At 41.8% G+C, this 18,800-nt stretch overlaps 1 protein-coding gene across 1 annotated transcript in view; it reads right to left on the reverse strand.

The window, feature by feature from the left end:
• Positions 1–1,456: 1,456 nt before the first annotated feature.
• RNLS (renalase, FAD dependent amine oxidase) overlaps positions 1,457–18,800 on the reverse strand; it is a 68,057-nt gene continuing 50,713 nt past the window's right edge. The window contains exons 4-6 of the mRNA XM_010714206.2: positions 15,381–15,554; positions 6,009–6,184; positions 1,457–1,765 (exon numbers count right to left, since the gene is read on the reverse strand). Of these exons, the coding sequence (XP_010712508.1) occupies positions 1,613–1,765; positions 6,009–6,184; positions 15,381–15,554 (503 nt within the window). The 3' untranslated portion in view covers positions 1,457–1,612. The remainder of the gene's footprint in view (positions 1,766–6,008; positions 6,185–15,380; positions 15,555–18,800) is intronic.

Genomic DNA, 18,800 nt, shown 5'->3' on the forward strand with positions numbered 1-18,800 from the left:
TAGTTCCTCTGTTTTGCTTGTTTTCATCTAGGTTTTCCAACACTGCAATATCAAACTTTGCTTCAGCTTGGACTTCAGTTGCTTTTGAGCTAGACCAAACCAGTACTAAATTCCTTGACAAGTTAGTTTATTCCAAGGCTGTGTGGAATGGCTACCTTTCTCCTTGGGAAACAGGAATTCAAGTGTCTCTGTAGAAGACCTGCTCATGTATATGCTCACCATTCAGTGCTGGAAACCTACAGGATCAGAGCTGATTGGAGCAGACACAATAACGTTGAGTTTTAAACTTGATTACTTTAGAAAAGTAGAAAATAATCAATGAATCCAGCTGGTGCCATAAAATATCTTTCAAAGATGTTTTAAAAAATAGTTTAAGTCTTAAAATTCTTGGTCACTTAAAATACTCCTTTAGAAATGGTCAAAAGCAGCATTAAACTATCATGTTCAGTTGCCTGTGAATGCAGGATTTTTGTGAAATTAGGGGATTTAAGGAAGAGGTAGAATTGTAGTTCTTTAATGGATGCATGGTTAAAATTCTGCCTGTGGAAAATAGTATTTTTTTGTTTTTATTGCTGTAGTGCATAGAAGTGCTAAACTTGTGACATTTGATTTAGTAGAAAGGACAAGGTAAATTAAAACTTAGTATAAATGATTTCTTTGGTTAATTACTAAGCAATTTTAAAATGGATTTCCCAGAAACATTGTTTAGTAGCTTAGAAATACTTGAAACTGTGACAGGTAGTATTTTTGACAGTTACACTTGCTTTCTATTATTTTAGGAATTCAAATCATAATCCCTGTTCATTCACCCACATCTGTATTTATATACTTCCCTAGACCTGCTGCTGCATTCCTACACTTGTTCTGCCAAAGAAAAGTATAGAGCTGTCTAGAACTCACCCTGCTTTCAAACAAACTGTTTACTTTAAATCAGTTTTTATAGCAGTGGTGATTTAACTGCAAATGGGAAACGTCAGCATAGTTTTCTTATTAACATGCTATCACGGAATATGCTTCAATTATTTCCCCTCCTTTTCTGCATTTGCTCAAGAAAGCAGCTAAGCCACCTTCCACATTGGCTGCTATTATCCTGAATGCTCCACTGCCTGGGAGGAGGAAAAAGCTGTTCCTGGTGTTGGAGCCTGTGCCAGCACATAGCCACAAGGCACTAGTCACTCTAACGTGGCCAGTAGTCTATTTTGGTGGCACATCATTTCCTGCAGCAGCATCAATCTCTTGTAATGAGCTCTTCCACCAGCCTGCAACCAGGGCTTCAGAAAGCTGCAGGCTAAGAAAGCAGGGTGGCAGAGATCTACAATGCCTCCTTTGCATTTTGTCCACACCAGGAGACATGGTTAGACTTACAGTAAGCCATCCAACTTGGAAAGCATAGCTGCTAGAACTCAGTGGCTTTGACTAGAGATATCAAGCAAAGTAACAACTCATTTAAATTCCATTTCAGTAATTATTATGGTACACAGATAGGTCTTCCTTTATTACTTCATTTTTTGCAAGATAGAAGCCAGTGGCTTTCATACTAAACTAGAATTCAATCCATCATAAAAAAAAATTATCATGAATCTAGACCATGTTTAGCAGTGAACTGCAACAGTTATAAATGAGACCTCACAGTCTCTGCAAGACTCATGGCAGACTCTATGCAGCCATCAAAGTTGGAACAAGTAAATCCATCGCCCCCACAAATCAGGAGAGGTTGAGTATGAAGAATCATTTGTCCTGAACAATTCGGCACTGCTTTTGTAACCTGAAAAAGAAAAGCAAACAGGGAGATGGAAAAGAAGTATATTATTTACCTGAATTCAATGCCAGAAAGATCAATATTACCTAGAAAAATGTCTTCATATGAAATGCTCTTTCCATCCCAGATTTTAGCTTCTAATACTAACAATCAAATAGTAAAATATTTATCTTGAGGAGTTAAGTTATTAGAATAAAGCTCTCCTGCATATGAAAAACAGAAATTTTACTGCCCTGTCCTGTCTTATTCTCAGTCTGTTTCAGCAGAAATAAAGCCTGATCCTGGACAGTTCGTGTTGGGCAGTTCAACCCAAAAGCCTTCACATGAAAATGGTTTCTTTTGTTTCAAAACCTTCCCATCATAAAATGTGTAAAAAAAATTAGGAGTTCAGGAGGTAAACACTCTTAAATGGGACATGACAAGACATCAAACAGTTCATGGCCTGAACACACTGAAATCAATGCAGAAACTTTGAAGGATTCAACTACTGTGCTCCATAGTTGTTGGCTTTACTTGCTTCCTTCATCACCTGAGAATACAGCTGAGGCAAAGCATTTAAACGTTAATAGAGCAAAGACATGTAATCAAAATAAACCAAGTCCTCTGCCCTCTGACTCACAAAGAGAGCAGGCACGGGAACTGTGCACCAACACCACGATGCTGGAAATCTGGCCAAGCACATGTGCTAGGTCTCGTGGTCTTACAAGATCTAAACACTAGACTGGAAAAGCCATTGGCTTTTTATGTTATTCTGTGTATTCTCTTAAATTAGGATCACTGTGATGACACACAATGACTTAATGAACAGAAGGTGAGCAGCACAGCCCCAGAAGAACCAAAAGACTCACATGGACTTGCTTTGCTCCTCTTTTCCGTGTATATGTCCCCTCTGTTGGCTCCTCTGAGAGCCAGAGAGTGGGATAGCATGGCAGGAGAAGGAAAACACTGATTGTCCACATTGTACCAAGCCAGTACATTCCAGAGTAGCACTGATGTATGTCAGAACAGAGATAAGGTAGCAGGAACAGCAATGGTAAGCATGATGGCAAAGAAGGTCCAGGTAGAAGGGAAAAGAGTGAGACAATGCAGCACAGCTTGACGATGTAGTTATGAGAGAAGAAACACTGGAAGAGATATTTTGGTAAAAGGAATGACGAAACATGACCCACAAGGATGAAATGCTGAAATAGAAGAAAAAATATCAAGAGTGACAAAGAGAGAGGATAAAAAGCAGCACAACGATGGAGCATAAACAGGGATCAAACCACAGAGATCACAAGGCATGATATGGAGAATGTAATTTTCTTTCCATATTCCCTTGATTTTCTGCCTTGCTTTTGGTCCATAGATATGTTTCGGGTTCCTGTGCAGTAAGCTGTTGCTGAGCTCTATTGTGGTAGTGTCAGCTCCAGTGAACAAGATCAAGACCCAAGGCAACTTGCCGAGTCCAGGAGATTTTTCCAGTGACTCAGATGTAGCTCACCATTGGCAAGAAAGCGGCCCACAGTTACAGAGCTGCATAAAAATCAATGCATTACCAAAAATAATTCTCACTACAAAAGCAGTAAGCGTGCACACATATACATACGTAGAGATGCAGTGCATAGGTGTATGTAGTGAAGTCTAATAAAAAAACATCCCAGTCGTACGCATTTAGAACAAGTATTGTCCAAAATTACTTTCAGCTACATAGCCCAGCCTGCCGGATCTCCTTCCTTGGAAGACTTAATGACTGTTGTTTGCATGGGTGGATAGTGATAGGACAAGGGGGAATGGTTTTAAACTGAGACAGGGGAGGTTTAGGTTAGATATTAAGAGGAAGTTTTTCACACAGAGAGTGGTGAGGCACTGGAACAGGTTGCCCAAGGAGGTTGCGGATGCCCCATCCATGGAGGCATTCAAGGCCAGGCTGGATGTGGCTCTGGGCAGCATGGTCTGGTGGTTGGCAACCCTGCACATAGCAGGAGGGCTGAAACCAGATGATCTTTGAGGTCCTTTTCAATCCAGGCCATTCTATGATTCTATTAAGACTTTAATACTCAGCAGGAAAAACCCATGGTGAAACTGATCTAGAGTTGGCAACAGTTATGCTTTAAGCAAAAGACTGAACTAGAGACCTGAAAAGGTCCCTTCTATGGTCCAATTTCTATGAGTCTGTGTTTTGCCAAAATCCCTTGCACATGTAAAGTGACTCTGTACAAGGGATGGTTTGGGATGCTGGTGGCTCTGAATGCTAATATGTCTTATCATAATTAAAGCAGGGGATCCAGAATTGCATCTGTGCTGATCAGTAGTGTAAGTAGAAGTTTGGAAGTCCTAATCCCTCATCCGCCATGGATAACTGTAATGTCTGCACTTTAATCCCAGGATTGTGTTTGGCCATGTGAAGGACACTACAGACGGATTTAATTAACAAGCAGGATAAATCCTGTCTAAAAGAGTCAGGGGAAAGATGCACCCATCTCATCAGTTCCCCTTGCTTCAGTGACAACAGGTTATTATAACTGAAAGTAAAGACAGCTTTATGAGAAAGGGGGAACTCTGTTCCAGATATTTAATTTAGGTAGTGATTATTTGACAGGTTGCACACCTGGCAATAGAGAGCTCTTACTGAGGTAACTGATCTAACCCATGCTAACTTATTCGCAATTACATATTTACATTCACCCACTAAATTAAAGATTGGTGATAATTCTTCCTGTGACACAGACATAAAACTCAAGCAACCATTGAAACTGGTGATTTTAATTGGTAGCAGCACAGGAGGTAGCAGGCAAGAGAGGCAGAAGATAGTGGGAAGAGCTGTAAGTTGTACAGTGGCTTGGTGTTTGAGAAAAGTTCAATGTCATGAACATCAGCATTATCTTCTGAACAAACACCGTTCCTGCAATCTGGTGGAAAAGTGGCAGAACACAGTGTTACAGTTATTGCAGCTAAGAGAAAAAAGAACCCCAGAGGCAGAATTGTGTAGTTCAGCTGCATGCTGGTTCCCTTCACGGTAAGTGTGGATGAAGTGACAGATTTTTAGCAGTTTTTTAGCAACTGTTTTACCAGCATAGCCTCGTCTAATTTTGTTTAGAAATAGTTCTTACTTTGTTTTGGGAGCCCTTCCCAGACTTGATCAACCAAGCACTTGATCAAAATCTTCTCCCTAACACCTGCAGCACTTGTGCTCACATGCAGTTTGAAGGAAAAAGGTAATGCAGAAGAAAAGAAGACAGAATCAGAAAAGGGTGAATTAACAATGGCAAACGTACAGACATGCCGTAACTAACAAAAAAAAACCCCCTGAACCAATAAACAGGAACATACAAAACACACGATATGAGGCATCTAACACATAAATGCATATATTAACGTCATTTTCATTTGACAACAAACACTGTGCACTGGAAAGTGATCTGCAGACTACCAATAACTAATTCACAGAAAAATAAACTTTGTCCTAGCAAGACCAGGCTCTTGTTGCTGGATGCTGATCAAGGGGTACAAGCAGACTTCACAGCAATCATCTACAGTAACTTTTCCAGACTTCATAAAAGGAGAAATTTTTAGGGGACTGTCTTAAGTAAATATTTTGCATTGACTTCCACGTTTAGTTTCACCAATGTAATTTAACTTAAGAGGCTTTGGGTAAACATGTAGATATACACCAATCCTTGAGGAAATTGCCAACAATTTCCTTGGATTTTTAAGAGACGTCTGTAAAATATACACATTTTACTACCCTTAGGTAGTTTACATTAAAATACTTTTTGCATAACATACTGTTAAATTGAAGCAGGCCAAATCAAATAGTAACAATTAGTATATCCAAACACAAGAACTCTCACTATTCTGTGGTAAGGTAGAAGTTTTGCTAATAAAGCCACATGCTTTCAGAGGCAGAAGAGACAGACTTAGTCATATTTTTAAATACAAAAAAAATCTCAGCGAAGCATGGGGGATTTACTTCCTTCCTGTGCACAGCTCCTATTCCTTCTTATGAGGATTGTTGCATAACTTAACACTAAGCCAGGTCCACTACATGAAAACATGACTAGAAGTGATCTGGCTATAGCTAGCCAGCCATGAACACTGCTCGTGGCTACATGAAGGAGTGCATTATGGATATTGAATGGATATCTCTTCCTTCTCCTGGCTCTGAGGATGAACACCACCGGGCTGTATGATGTCCTTTTTCTCAGGACACCCTCTGCGCCTGTTCCACAACAATACCCTCCCAGCTGCTCGATCAACCATGGGTTACCTGCGAGTATCTCCACTTCTGACACTTTACACTATCTGCTTTGGGCAGGGAGGGCACAAGGTTCTCCAGGTGGCTGAGAATTAGCTGCTGCACCTCTGCAGGGTCTGAATCCAGATGCTCTCTTCCAAACGTCACTGTTGTATGAACTACAACTGAGGGTCCAATTTCAGGAGACTCTGAAATGAAGAAGAGAGATGCTTCTAAAAGATTACTCATTAATATTTGCATTCCCTCAATACTGCCCATTGTGTCTCTCGCTAGCCTAGAATTAAATAAGTATCTGCAGCACCACCCTGTTCCTCCAGCTGGAGAAACACAAGAAACAATACAAGTTATTTAAAAGAAGCGCAGTAGAGAAATCAAGACTTTTTGCAACATTTGCAATGGTTTTCCCATTGCAATACTTCTACTTTTCTCCTAAAGGAACCCCAAGGCAAAGGACAAAAAGAAGGAAGAGTGTTTGCAGAGTTACTGTGAAAAACATCTGCTTACTCTATAATTGGTTGCATATTGGCCATGCAATACTATCTACACAATTGACACTAGAATAAAACCAATACTTTACTTTTGTGGAGGAGAAAGGAAACAGAAGCCAGGGCAGGTTGGCTTGATAAATCATTATCTTGATCTACACAAGTGGACTAAACTTGAGTTCTGCTGCTCTAGCGATTTCTAGGACATCAACATGGAGTTGTCTACATACAGGCTTGGGAGAGTGTTAAGCTTCAGTACAATCTGTGTGTAGTAGAAATGCTAAGTCACAGCCCGAAGCAGTGATTGAGCACATGGTGGGAAGGCAGGGCCAACCCAGAGGAGCTCAGGTACATGCAATGGACCTGAGTGACTGGAAAGGATGGAGTGAGGATCCACACTCTCCAAGACCTCACTGAAGGGCTGGCAGTGGATCCCTTCCTACCTGTAGACCTCCCAGAGATAAGCAGTTTCCTTCCTTTATTTCTGTGCCCATGGCTGTTGCGTTTGAGCAAATGCTTGCTGCAGCCTGAGACCTTGCTACTCTGCTGTCATTGTTGTGCTTTCTACTGCGTTACGCTTTGCTCAACTGTGTGCAAATGAGCAAAAATCAAACAAAAGAATTTCTCCATTAAAAACTAACCTTGACATTTAAAAGCCTGCTAAGATGGAGCCAGACAGGAGGAAATGAGCACAAACTGCCACTTGGGAAATACTGTCCCTGTGCAAGTAAGATGCCCCTGGTGGTGGAGTGTCTCCATTCTTGGGGACAGCTCTGTTTTTCCTGGACATGGCCCCAAGGAGCCTGGAGCGTTGTGGTGCTGGTCCTACAGCCCTGGTGTTGCCAGGTATCTCCAAGTGATTACATAATCGCATGGCTCTGCTCTGAGGCAAAACTAAGATCCTTTATCTTTCTACCAATAAATATAACACAAGTGCACAGGAACCAGGACAGCCAATGAGAGCATTTTCCTAGAACACTGGATTTTATGAGTGATTTCCCTGTGTCCAGGCACTATGAAGTCCCAGCAAATCCTTGCATGAGGTTCTTCCTAGTGGGGCTGATGCACTTTAAATGAACTGGATGTACTCGCTGGAGAAAGGATAGGACCTGGATTCTGCTATATTTCAGCCTAATTCACCAGTTAAACTAAGTGATTCCCTCTTGCTCCATCAACTAGAAACTCCCTCCTTTAGAAGTAGAAAGGCTAAACCTTTGTTTGAACTAGCAAATTCCTAGAAAAATATTTCAGTTCCAGTAAATGAGCATTTTCTGACCAGATAATCCATGCAGAAAGAGAAAATTGAATGCTTTCCAACCATAGAAACTATTCTGATAGAAATCTTTACATCTTCATTGTCACTGAGGATACACAAGGCTCCTCCTTTGAGAAGCCAACACATTCCACCTTTCAGAAGCAACCTAAACTTCATTTCCTGATAAACTTTGTGCTTATTTGCTGATCTCTTCAGATTACACAACTAAGACACATCAAGCCTAGTCCAAGCACTCACAGAAAACATGAAATGATGGTTTTCACTTCAACTTGGAAGATCCTTTCACTCAGTCTCTTTCTTAAGTGGCTCAGTCAACTTCTACTAAACGTGGGTGAAAAAGAAGTCCACGATCTCCAACCAGCGTGGATATGGGATGGAGGTAAGGCAGATCTGCTGTTAAGACCGTTGAATGAAACAAGACCTAGAAGCAGAGACTCAACCAAAGAGGCCATCTTCTTCCCTGAGCCCCGATGAAATGGCTGCCTGAGGGTAACCTTCAGTCTCACCTTCCTGACGTTTCCCATGCTTACACTGGTTTCACAAAGTAGCACAGGCCATTACCTCCGTTCACATCAGGTTTTCCAAATGTCCGCAAAACTCATGGGAACGCCACTCAGTCTGTCCTTCCCACCTGAGGTGGAAAACAGGTATTCCAAGTCTGTTGTCTGTACGTATTGCCAGGGATAGATAACCAAGTAGGGAAGCGGATTTTTTTTTGTTGTTGTTCATGTGATTTGGCAAATTCTTCCATATAAACTTGGTAAAAAGGCTCATTAACAACTAAGCTTTTTATTACCATAAATACTAATTGCTTGCTGTGACTTGTTGTAGCCAATGATTCTTGGACAGGGCCTGCTTCTTCCAGATCTCTCATCTCTTCCATAGCATGTACAAAGCAAGTTTCAGGAGAACACGCAGTTTGAGTTTTTAATTCCTCCTTAGAGCTACTCATAGCTTGGAGAGCTTCCAGAGACCACTGAGTCACAGCCTTCCAGTATTGAAATACGCAGACTGCAGGGATCAAATTTAGCCTCAAGTCTTTTTTTTTCAACAAAAATATTGGCTAACGAGGAGTTTAAAATAGATTTTTCCCTGAAAGCAATGGGGGCATCTCAGCCTCAATACCTTAGAGCTCTTACACCAAGTATGAATGACTGTTCAGCTGCTGCAGGAGCAAACCTGGTATTTTCTTCCCAGTGTGTTTAGATCAGGCTGTAACGGTTAGTTTAAAAACTAAAACCTTGGCAGGGCTTCTCATGAGATTTTCATTTCCTTTAGTTGTGGCGAGATGTGAACACTCTATGGCCGTGATGGTAAATGACAAAGCATCATGGGAGATGCAGCAAGCCAGGGAATGCTCTCAAAGTGTGGGTAATGATGTGAAGGCAAATGGAGGCAGCAAAAAGCTTTCATCTGCTCCCAGTTCTCCCTCCTCTCATCCCAGCTGCACAGCAATTAATCCAATCAGTCGATGTGGTGGAAGGGGTAGATCAGAGCTCGGATGAGACAGCAGAGTTGGCTGCAGCTTTTTTACATACATCATTAGCCAGCAGCCACTCTGCCAGTGTTGGCAGAGTACCCATCCATCCACAGTCACTGAGGGATCCCATGATAACTTGGAAGCAGCACGCTTCTGCCTGGTGCTTTAGTCCTTTCAGCCCATGCTACACCAAAGCTGCGCTGATGTCATGCCTGCCCCAATCCAGAGTGCTGGCATCTTGACTTGTGTCCTAAGTTCAACCTCTCCTTGGTGGCATATAGAAGATGCAGGTCTAAAAATGTAGGTTTTCTTTGTTTCAGTGTTTTCTTCATTTTAGAGCGAATTTCTTTTGCATCAAACAGAATCAACACCAGCACATGAAGAGTGAAGAACATGAGGACTTTCAATATACTCAGTATGCATCCATGTAAACAGAAAGGAACTGCGTGATCTCTGGCATATTGTCCCATCCAGCCCCACATCCTGCCTGTGGCAGTGATGTTGTCACAGCAGTGGCTCCATGCCTGCTTTGGGGACCTTGAAGATGCTGGAGTTGCTATTTCATGAGGATGAGCAGACGGACAGAGTCAGGCTTTGATGTGAGATCCAGATTTAACAAAACCTTCCTCCCAGTGACATCTTTGCCACCACCATGCCTTGGCCACTATCACTACCTACTTGAGTTATTCTGAGCAGCTTGAAGGGCTGAATGGAGCGGTAGGAAGGATGTGAACAATTTGTTTCTTTTTTTCGAAGTAGGAAGCTCCACCACTCCCTCCCAGATAAGTTAAAAGATATTAGAGTCTCTATATCCAAGTAACAAGCGATAGGACAAGAGAAAATTGTCTCAAGTAGTGCCAGGGAAGGCTTAAGTTGGATATCAAGAAAAATTTCTTCTCTACAAAGGCTCTGAAGCACTGGAACACGCTTCTCAGGGAAGCAGTCAAGCCACCAACAGGTACTTAAAAGACACGTAGATGTGGAGATTAGGGACATGGTTTAGTGGTAGACTTGGCAGTGCTGGATTAACAGCTGGACCTTAGAGGTCTTTTCTAACTTAAATGACTAACTTAAATGACTTCTATGATCAAACTCCAGCTGCACTATCAGCCTGACTAGCCCTTCTTAGTAAGTCTGAAACCAAATCCAAGGAAAGGGAAAAGGGGAGAAGAAAAGGGATGAAAAATAGAAGTTAGGAATTGAAAAGTGAGGATCTAAGTGCATCTTCCATATCCTAAAGGGCTACAGTGAAGACAGAGCCAAACTATTTATAGAAGTTCAAAGTGAAAGGACTTGAGAGAACATATGCAGTATTAAGCCTGCTAGGACTATAATTGTCCAGAAAAAATGATGGAGCTAATAAAAGATACTCTGAAAAAGAGCAGAAAAAACAGAGCCAGCACTTTAGCTTGTGGCTCAGGAACATCTGGTGTCAGAAAGGTGGCTTCAACATTTGGATAACACATTTAATGCAGAATATAAGATGGAAAAGTACAGTGTCCTGGGTGAAGCAAAGCTGCTAGGGCTAGAAGCATGGTTGCACTATTACGATAATAAAAAGACTTATGACCATTCCTTGCACTCATTCTTTACAGCAGCATAGTGACAATACGAACAGCCCACGTTGCCAAGTCCTCCCCCAGAGACCTTGTTCTGCCCTGGTAAGCCTAGAGTACCCAATTCACCACAGTATAAGCCCAGGTGTAAATTCTGCTCCCATTGTGGCCACATCCTCCTTAGCACTAGTCTTAGGGAAGAAAGGGAATACATAGTTCACGTGTTTGCAGAACCAAAAAACCCATAAACACCCCAATAAAAGTACAGCACACCACTTCTCGGAGAAAGCCCAGTGTGAATTGTCTGCCCATCAAAGTCTTCTCTCTTGCAAAATGCAAAAGCTGCTTTTGTACTGTACAGTTGGTGAATCTATGCCAAAGTCAGGGTTCAGAGTCCCTGAACAAAAAACAAATTGTAGAGATTTAAATGGTGCAATTAGCTTGATCCCTGGAATCCACAGAGGCCTGAAGCTGAATGTTTCTTTAGCAAAGAGATTACCATCAGTGCCTGAGACCTGTACTATTCATTTGGCAAATGGTCAGTATGGTATCCATAGTATTCTGGAAGTGTGATGGGTTGATAGGCTCCTAGAGGAATCGTGTCAAGAATTTCTCTCATGTTCCTGTCCAGTGATGCAAAACCTGGAGCCGGAACAGATACCAATGAAAAAAAAAAGACTTGGTTGCTCCCTACCCCTAAGGAATTTTTACTCTGAACTGGGAGTTGTGTTTTGCTATCCAAAACCCATTCTGATTCTGGACAACATGAGAGGAAGGAAAAGGGTTTTATCATTGCCATGTCAAACAAACTCTAAAAGCTGGGCTGAGAGGAAAGTGCATGGAAATACTGCTGGACAGTGCAGAGAGCCTCATAAAACTAGGAAAAAATATATATATATATATAAAAGAATAGTGAATAACTTCAGCAATCCTAGAAAATAAGCACAGGAGGATTCACTTTCAAAAATTATTTTAAAGTTAAAAAAAGATACTCAAATTACACTGATCTTGAAAGCCTGCAAAATAAATCTTCCCTCTAAATTATATAACCTCACAATCCTCACGTAGAAGAAGAGTACTGCTTCAATTTTTGTGTGTCATCTATCTTTAACCCTCTGGAATACAAAGAACTGCAAAGACTGCAGTATTTCAGAAATGAGGCTTGAAATACCGAAGAATTCCCACTGTCCCCCCCGACCAGTTATAAATATTGATGGAGTGTTTAAGGCAGCCAATCAGACAAATATTTAATATTCATACATAGCGCGCAGGGAATTCAACATACATTTTTGTAGGCTCTTCCTTATGTAACTTTTGAACATATTACCTCTATAGATGGAGATGCACCTCATTGCAACACCGCATATGGGAAAGCCTCACGGCAGCATGCTGCCCTAGGAGCAAGGGCTGATATTTCTGGAGAATGATAGACAGAGACCTGCCTCTCTGTCCTGCCATTTCTAATTCGTGCTAACAAACTGATCCTGCTGTGTAATTACAACAGTGCTGAGAATATATACTCGATAAGCACTGCAGCCGCATCCGATGGGCAGGAAAGCAAATTTCCCTCTTAAGACTGAAGTAATGAAGGAGGGATGCAGGCAGGCACTTAAGAATTACAAGTCACTACATACGGTGTATATAGGAGAGTGCATATGGCCTAGAGGAGGGGAGGTAGAAGTAAGGAGCATTCAGGCATTAATACGCTGGCTCTCTGGAAAGGATCACTGTCCTGATAGGTTTCAGCTGCTTCACTCAGGGAACTGAACACTAACATAAATTTTAGCCTGAGCATTTCTGCTTTCTCTCTCTGATCATTGACACTTTCATCGTTGCCATCATCTTCCTCAGACGAATCAAGATCAGTCAAGGTTGAAGAATGTAATAAAGATGAATGTGTGGAACATAGTGCTAAAAGATTGGCAATGGCACCCAAAAAAAACCAGTGTGTGAACAAAGCTGTTCCTATTCCCCTTACTGAAATGTTCTGGAGGTCAGCCAGAAGCTCGAAGACTAAAAAAAAAGATGCAAAATACTTGTATGCACTAAAACAAACACATGGGACCTTTATACTCAGGTGTTCTGGATGCAGAATAAATATATAAATAAGTTTAATCTTCAGTACCCTTTGCCCAAGTTGTCTAATAACGTGAGTGTGCGTCTGAGTTTCCATCATTAGCAGAGCTGTGTCTGCTGGAAGAAAACTGAACCACTTGGTGACCATTCTTGTTTTTCCTTTTGTCTGCTATGTTACTCCACCTCGGCTTAAACTTGTGAGCAGGATGCAGGCATGCCTCCCCATCCTGTATACAACTGGAATGCTCATAGACAGAAATACTGCTTCAACTAATGCACAATGCTCTTTCACTCTATGTGTGGGAACTGTTGAATCACGGCCTGAACCTCTCATTGATCACCTGAGGCAAGCACTGAGTCAGCCATGGAGCACAGGTGAAGGCAATTCAGCTGTGTGACCAAAAGGGCTGGAGCCTGGCTGCATCTCTCCTAGACCACATTTAAGGGCTGACTGACACTGAGGAAGGATCTCTCTTTAGAGATTGCTCCTCTTGGAGTTTTTCCTGTGAGCCCAGAACACAGATAAACTTTTCCATTCTTTTCCATTCATTTCTGATTATCCCTTTCCAACATGATAATCTTTTCAGCTATATGCTCTCTAAAGACCAGCCTAGCTTCTCTGTATACTTGTCAATTCAACATCTGTATACTTGTTGATTACACACCTTAGTACTAATTTTCCTAGACCTAAGCTCAAATCTGCAAAACCCAAGTTCACCAAGAAAGACAGTACAGCTAAGGCATATGGTTGACTGTTTATATATCACAAGGAGGGCCTTATGGGACAGAAATCGTCTTCAGTTGCTGGAAAAAAACTACTTGTGTAAACAGATCTCTCTCATGATAGGAAATCTCAGTGAGAAAGGTATGCGTCAACACAGATGTTCTAGTAGTTAGCTGTTAACAATATGCCCCAACAAATACTTTACTTGCTATTTGGATGAATTTCCTTTGGAACTACCAAAAACACAGTACCTGCTGATTTGATAACTTGATTTTTGTTACATATTCATTGCTCTCATTGTTGGTGTTTTGAATACACATGAGTGATCAGACAAGGAAGGGATGGGTGAGTTCCTCACCTGGGCTGTGTCTTCTGCTCGACCAGATCAGGTGGCTGGGAGAACAACACCAGTAGGTGCTATTAACCACCAGGGAACTTATCCTTAAACGCAGCAGCAAAGATGTTATCTTGCATGCAGGAAAACATCCAGCTGCACTTTGTCAGCAAAAACAAGACAATGACAGAGGAAGAAAATCACTCTGTATCTGTTTTCTCTTATACTCTTTCTTATGTACTTGCTATTGGCCCTTGCAGGAAGAAGCACATCAGCATATCATGTCAGCCATTTTTTTTTACTTTAAGAATTTAGCCTATTCGTACAACTACGCTGAATTATTTGCACAAATAATAAAATTGGGCTTGCACAGCGGTGAGTTTGTTCATCTCTGCAATAACTTTGCTCTCAGCATAAACTGGTGAGATGTTTTGATGTAAGAGCAAGGTTCGCAGTGCCCAGTGTGAGCAACATTGCTGGTATTTATGGACTGCTGACAGGAAACAATGAATCCCGCTTGAACAAGAGACAGTGTACAGGAGTCTCCTACATCTAAATCTGAACATGTTTTAGCACAGTGAATGTCCTGATATGTAACAACTACCTCTTGAATTTTTATATGCTGAGAATCCTTCCTTACTCTGTAGCAGTGTGTCACCATGCTTATTATGGCACCCTAAAGGTGTGCAGATTTTCACTCCCCCTTCACCAATGTGGCTAAACTCGGTCATCATTTCAGTGTGAGCAAGCAATAGAATTGGGAAGTATTTTCAGTTCCCAACTTGCTTCATTAACCTCAACTGCTAGCAGTTATTCTTGAGATACTCTATGCCAATATACTTCCCAGACCTCTTGGTATATGGAATATGTTTAATAAATAAAACATATAGCTATTTCATTGCTATCTTCCAGAAACAGATGAGAAGTGTCTACCTTGTGGGATGTTCTCCAAGCTTTACTGAGCAGCTGTACAGCATGCAGCCATTTGAAGGATTTTTCCATGATTATGAAAGCAAACTAGCGAACTCTGAATTAGACCAGGCAGCCTCAATTATATAACTTGTTACTACTTCCAAGTGTAGTTAGTGGAAAGAACAGGAGTTGAAAAGTAATGGATGACAGGAGATAAATTGGCGTGGTTATGAATCAATGTTTAAACTAAGGAACTCAAACACTTTCTTGGAATAGCAACATTTTGATGTTTCAAATCCCCTGACACTGGTTTCATAAATGCAGTAATGTAAACCATGTGTTGGGTGGTGATTTTCTGAGGACCTTCCCGCTTTCATTGTGTATTTTATTACAGGCTAAATGTGACATTAAATGCTATCTACCATGGCTTAGAGTTAAATACTTGCTCTGTTCAGAATATCAACACTCAATTAAACAGCATTTTTCATGATCTACACCCTCTATTGTCACCGTGTGTAAGGGAAATAATGGGAGCACTGACCTACATTGCGTTTCTTATTATCGATGGAGATGAAGCGTATGCAGGGATTATCGGTGATGTACTTTGCAGCCCAGGGGACATCAATCTGTGCACCGACTTCATAAAAAAGTCCCAGAGCGTAGCGGGAGGAGTATCTTGCTGATTCCAGTTGCTGCTTTTGCTTTTCATTAATTACTGTGGGGAGAAAAAAAAAACAACAACACAAAAAAACCCAGACAATTCAGACTGTCCTTTTTCTCTCAGAACACTAAATGCATGAATTCTGTGGTTAAGCTGATTACTCCTTCCTGAAAACGACCAGACTGCTAAAGCTAAGAATCTAATACTAACCCCAGTGCTTTGTAATATTTTTCTGGGACACTTCTTCATGAAGTTTTAATGGCACATTATGTAGAGTACGTCCTTCATGTGCAACCCTCCCCATCTGTGGGTCGTTTATCCTGTAGATAAAGTTGTGAGACTTTGATGCCAGATGACTTTTTCCCAAATGCTTTCTCTGAAGGTGAATAAATATTTCTAGGTAGGAATAAAATGTGCTAGTTTGCCCCAACAGATGAAGTGAATGATCATATGATTCTGTAAAAAGATCACAACAAATGACTTCATATATTTAAAAAAAAAAACAACAACAAACAAACACAGGAACTCTTGAACTTCTGGGAGAAATAGCCACATAGACCCTCCAGTGTCTGTGCTGCAATTCAGACAGATGAAAAAAACACCATGGCATCGCACTTTAGTGCTATGTTCTTGGGTTGTACTGAAATAGCCAGACTACTAGCACGTTTGTGATTGAAAACAAGAGAAGAACTTATCCTAAATATTTTTTAGCACAACATGAGTGGAGACAACCTGAGAAACTCTCAGAAAGGAGAAGATTCCACAAAGAGTTTGTAGTGAAGTTCAATAGCTTTAGCTGAAGGCATTTTAAGGCAGGTTAGAGCGTTTCAGAGCAACTGTGAATCCACTTCTCCCTGTGATTAATTCTGACTTCCAATTGCAGTAACATCTGCTTTTTGCCTCAGTTTTCCAGTCTTCACAAAATGCTGCCCAAAGTAATTTAGCCTGGGATAGACAAGACCCATGCATGAAGCCTGGTTTGCCTGCATGCCTTGCCCAATCCACAGCCACCTCCATGTGACAACAATTAGCATGTATCAAATTATGACTGGCCTTGCTGTCATGGCTAACACTGCTCCTCAAAACATGCAAACCAGGAAGGCTTCATCCAATGCTATACCAGCACATGTTCTCTCTTTGGAAATAGATATTTCCTGCTGTGCCAGTGTGATAGTCCAGTACCCAAACTATAAATCAAACCTCCTTGCTTGGTCCAGTATCAAGGGACTCCTGAGTCCTGATTCAGCCATGCTAGCAGAACATTTTGCTGCAGGACACACAGCTGAGAGCATATTCAATCACACTGAGAAGTCCTTGCAAAAACTGCCACGGAACTCAGAGCCTACTGGTCAGAATAAAGATCCATTCCCACTGCTGCTGGTGTGCTCACCTCTCAAAAGCATTAAGGCTGCTCAAGTCTGGATTCTATTTAATACTATAAGAGACATGTCAGGGCTCCAGCTGCCATTTCAGCATGCAGCAACTGTATGTATACTAGTGAATGAAAAGTGCCAGAAAGGGTTCTCCAGCGCTGGATGTGGTGGCAAACTCACGGGAGCATCCACCTGACAGTGGGTTGGCCACTTCCCAGACTTGAGGTCTTTCCCTGGTCTTGCCCAGCCTACATCATTTGCTCAAAAGAAGCTTACCCCAGCAGAAATATTGCGAGGGCCTTCACACATCCAAGATGGGGGACATCTAATCTGTGTTATGCATTGGAGGAGGAGTCTTTGAGCTTCATAAACTGCTCCATGCACAGAGAAGCCCAGAAGAGACCATGACACACAAAAAAGCTTTACAAGCAGAAGACAACAAGTAGGTAATGGTGCCATTCCTGAGCCCACCCGGAACTGCCGTCAGCTTCGAGATGTGACCTCAGAGGGCTGTCCTAACTCAGGCTCCTGGCTGTTTTCCCCCAATTCATCACAACTTCTGCACCTACACCAGCTTTACCTCATCACCAGCACACCAGAACGTTGAAAGTCAGATGCTATCCCAAATCTCTTCTGTAATAAACCTTGAAATGCAGCCCCCCAAAAATCCCAGAGATTTCAATTATTTTACTATAAATACTTCTGGAGTCAGAGAAATATGAAGGGCAGACAAAAGCAATAAACAACAGGTGTCACATCCTGCTCATACAGGGAGGGAAGGGGTAACCAGATTCTTGTTGGTCCTTTACAGCTGGAGAGGGGAAAGGAGGAGAAATAAGGGATTTGGCAATGGAGATAGTAGTAATGTGGCAAGAGGAAGCCAAAGGACAAGAGACAGGACTGGCTGAGCAAAATGTACTCTTAAGAAGCTTCCTTTCTCTCTCCTGTTTAATTCTCCCCCTGAGAAGCTGTGGGGACACCTGCTCCTGGACCTGTATCTTTTTAAGGAGGATCTTTTCTACCTCCTTTGGTAAATGTAAAAGGAAAACTGGCTTCAACAGATGAAGGTTGAGTTGGACCAGCCAAGCCACTCTGTGATTCTGTGACTGTGTGATCTGTTCCTCCTCATGGATTTCAGAAAGTGCTATAAGAAATTGGTTGAAAGGTCGCAGACAGAGGGTGGTGATTAATGTTTCTATGCCCAGGTGGAGGCCGGTAACGAGCGGCATCCCCCCGGTGTCTGTCTTGGGACCGGTGCTATTTGGACCATGCCTAGTCCAAATAGTGATGCTATCAAATTCAGTAACACTTTGTGCCAATTCCCAAATATAGATCACACGACAGCGGGGACAGATGTGTCCAGAAATTCCCATTCTCACACTTCCCTCTCCCCAGCCAGCATTGCAAGACATGAGAACACAGCCTTGCTGTCTGCCCTTGGGTGTCACTTCATCCAGGTAAGGACTATGAACAGTGGAATTCTGAGGAGTCTGTCACCACCCTTTCTCTATAAGTAGTCACAATGTATTTACATACTCTTGCTGTGCGTCAGAAGAAAATTAAAATCCTATTAAATAAGCAAATAAAGCTGTAATATCCTATCTAAACCATCACTTTTTGTCTGGCGATTATTTCTCCTGGAGGGAAGAAAATGAACGAAACCTCTTTCAACCCAAGAAGCAAATTGCCCCAGAAGAGCTTAGCACACAGGAAGCTTCATGCTCTGGGAATATCTGGGATTGGTAAAAATTGCAGCGGTATTCGGGCTGCATGGCTCACTCCATATCCCACCTCTGATCTGTGTAGGATCATACCTGCAGAGTGACATTTGCTTGTTTATTGTGTGGAGTGCTTCAGTGGGTACAACTTTCACAAGCTCAGTATTGCCAGCCAGCTGGCTCTAAGCACCTCGTTTAAGACTTGACAT

The sequence above is a fragment of the Meleagris gallopavo genome, chromosome 8 (genome assembly GCF_000146605.3).
Source record: "Meleagris gallopavo isolate NT-WF06-2002-E0010 breed Aviagen turkey brand Nicholas breeding stock chromosome 8, Turkey_5.1, whole genome shotgun sequence".
In the NCBI taxonomy this organism is placed as follows: Eukaryota; Metazoa; Chordata; class Aves; order Galliformes; family Phasianidae; genus Meleagris; species Meleagris gallopavo.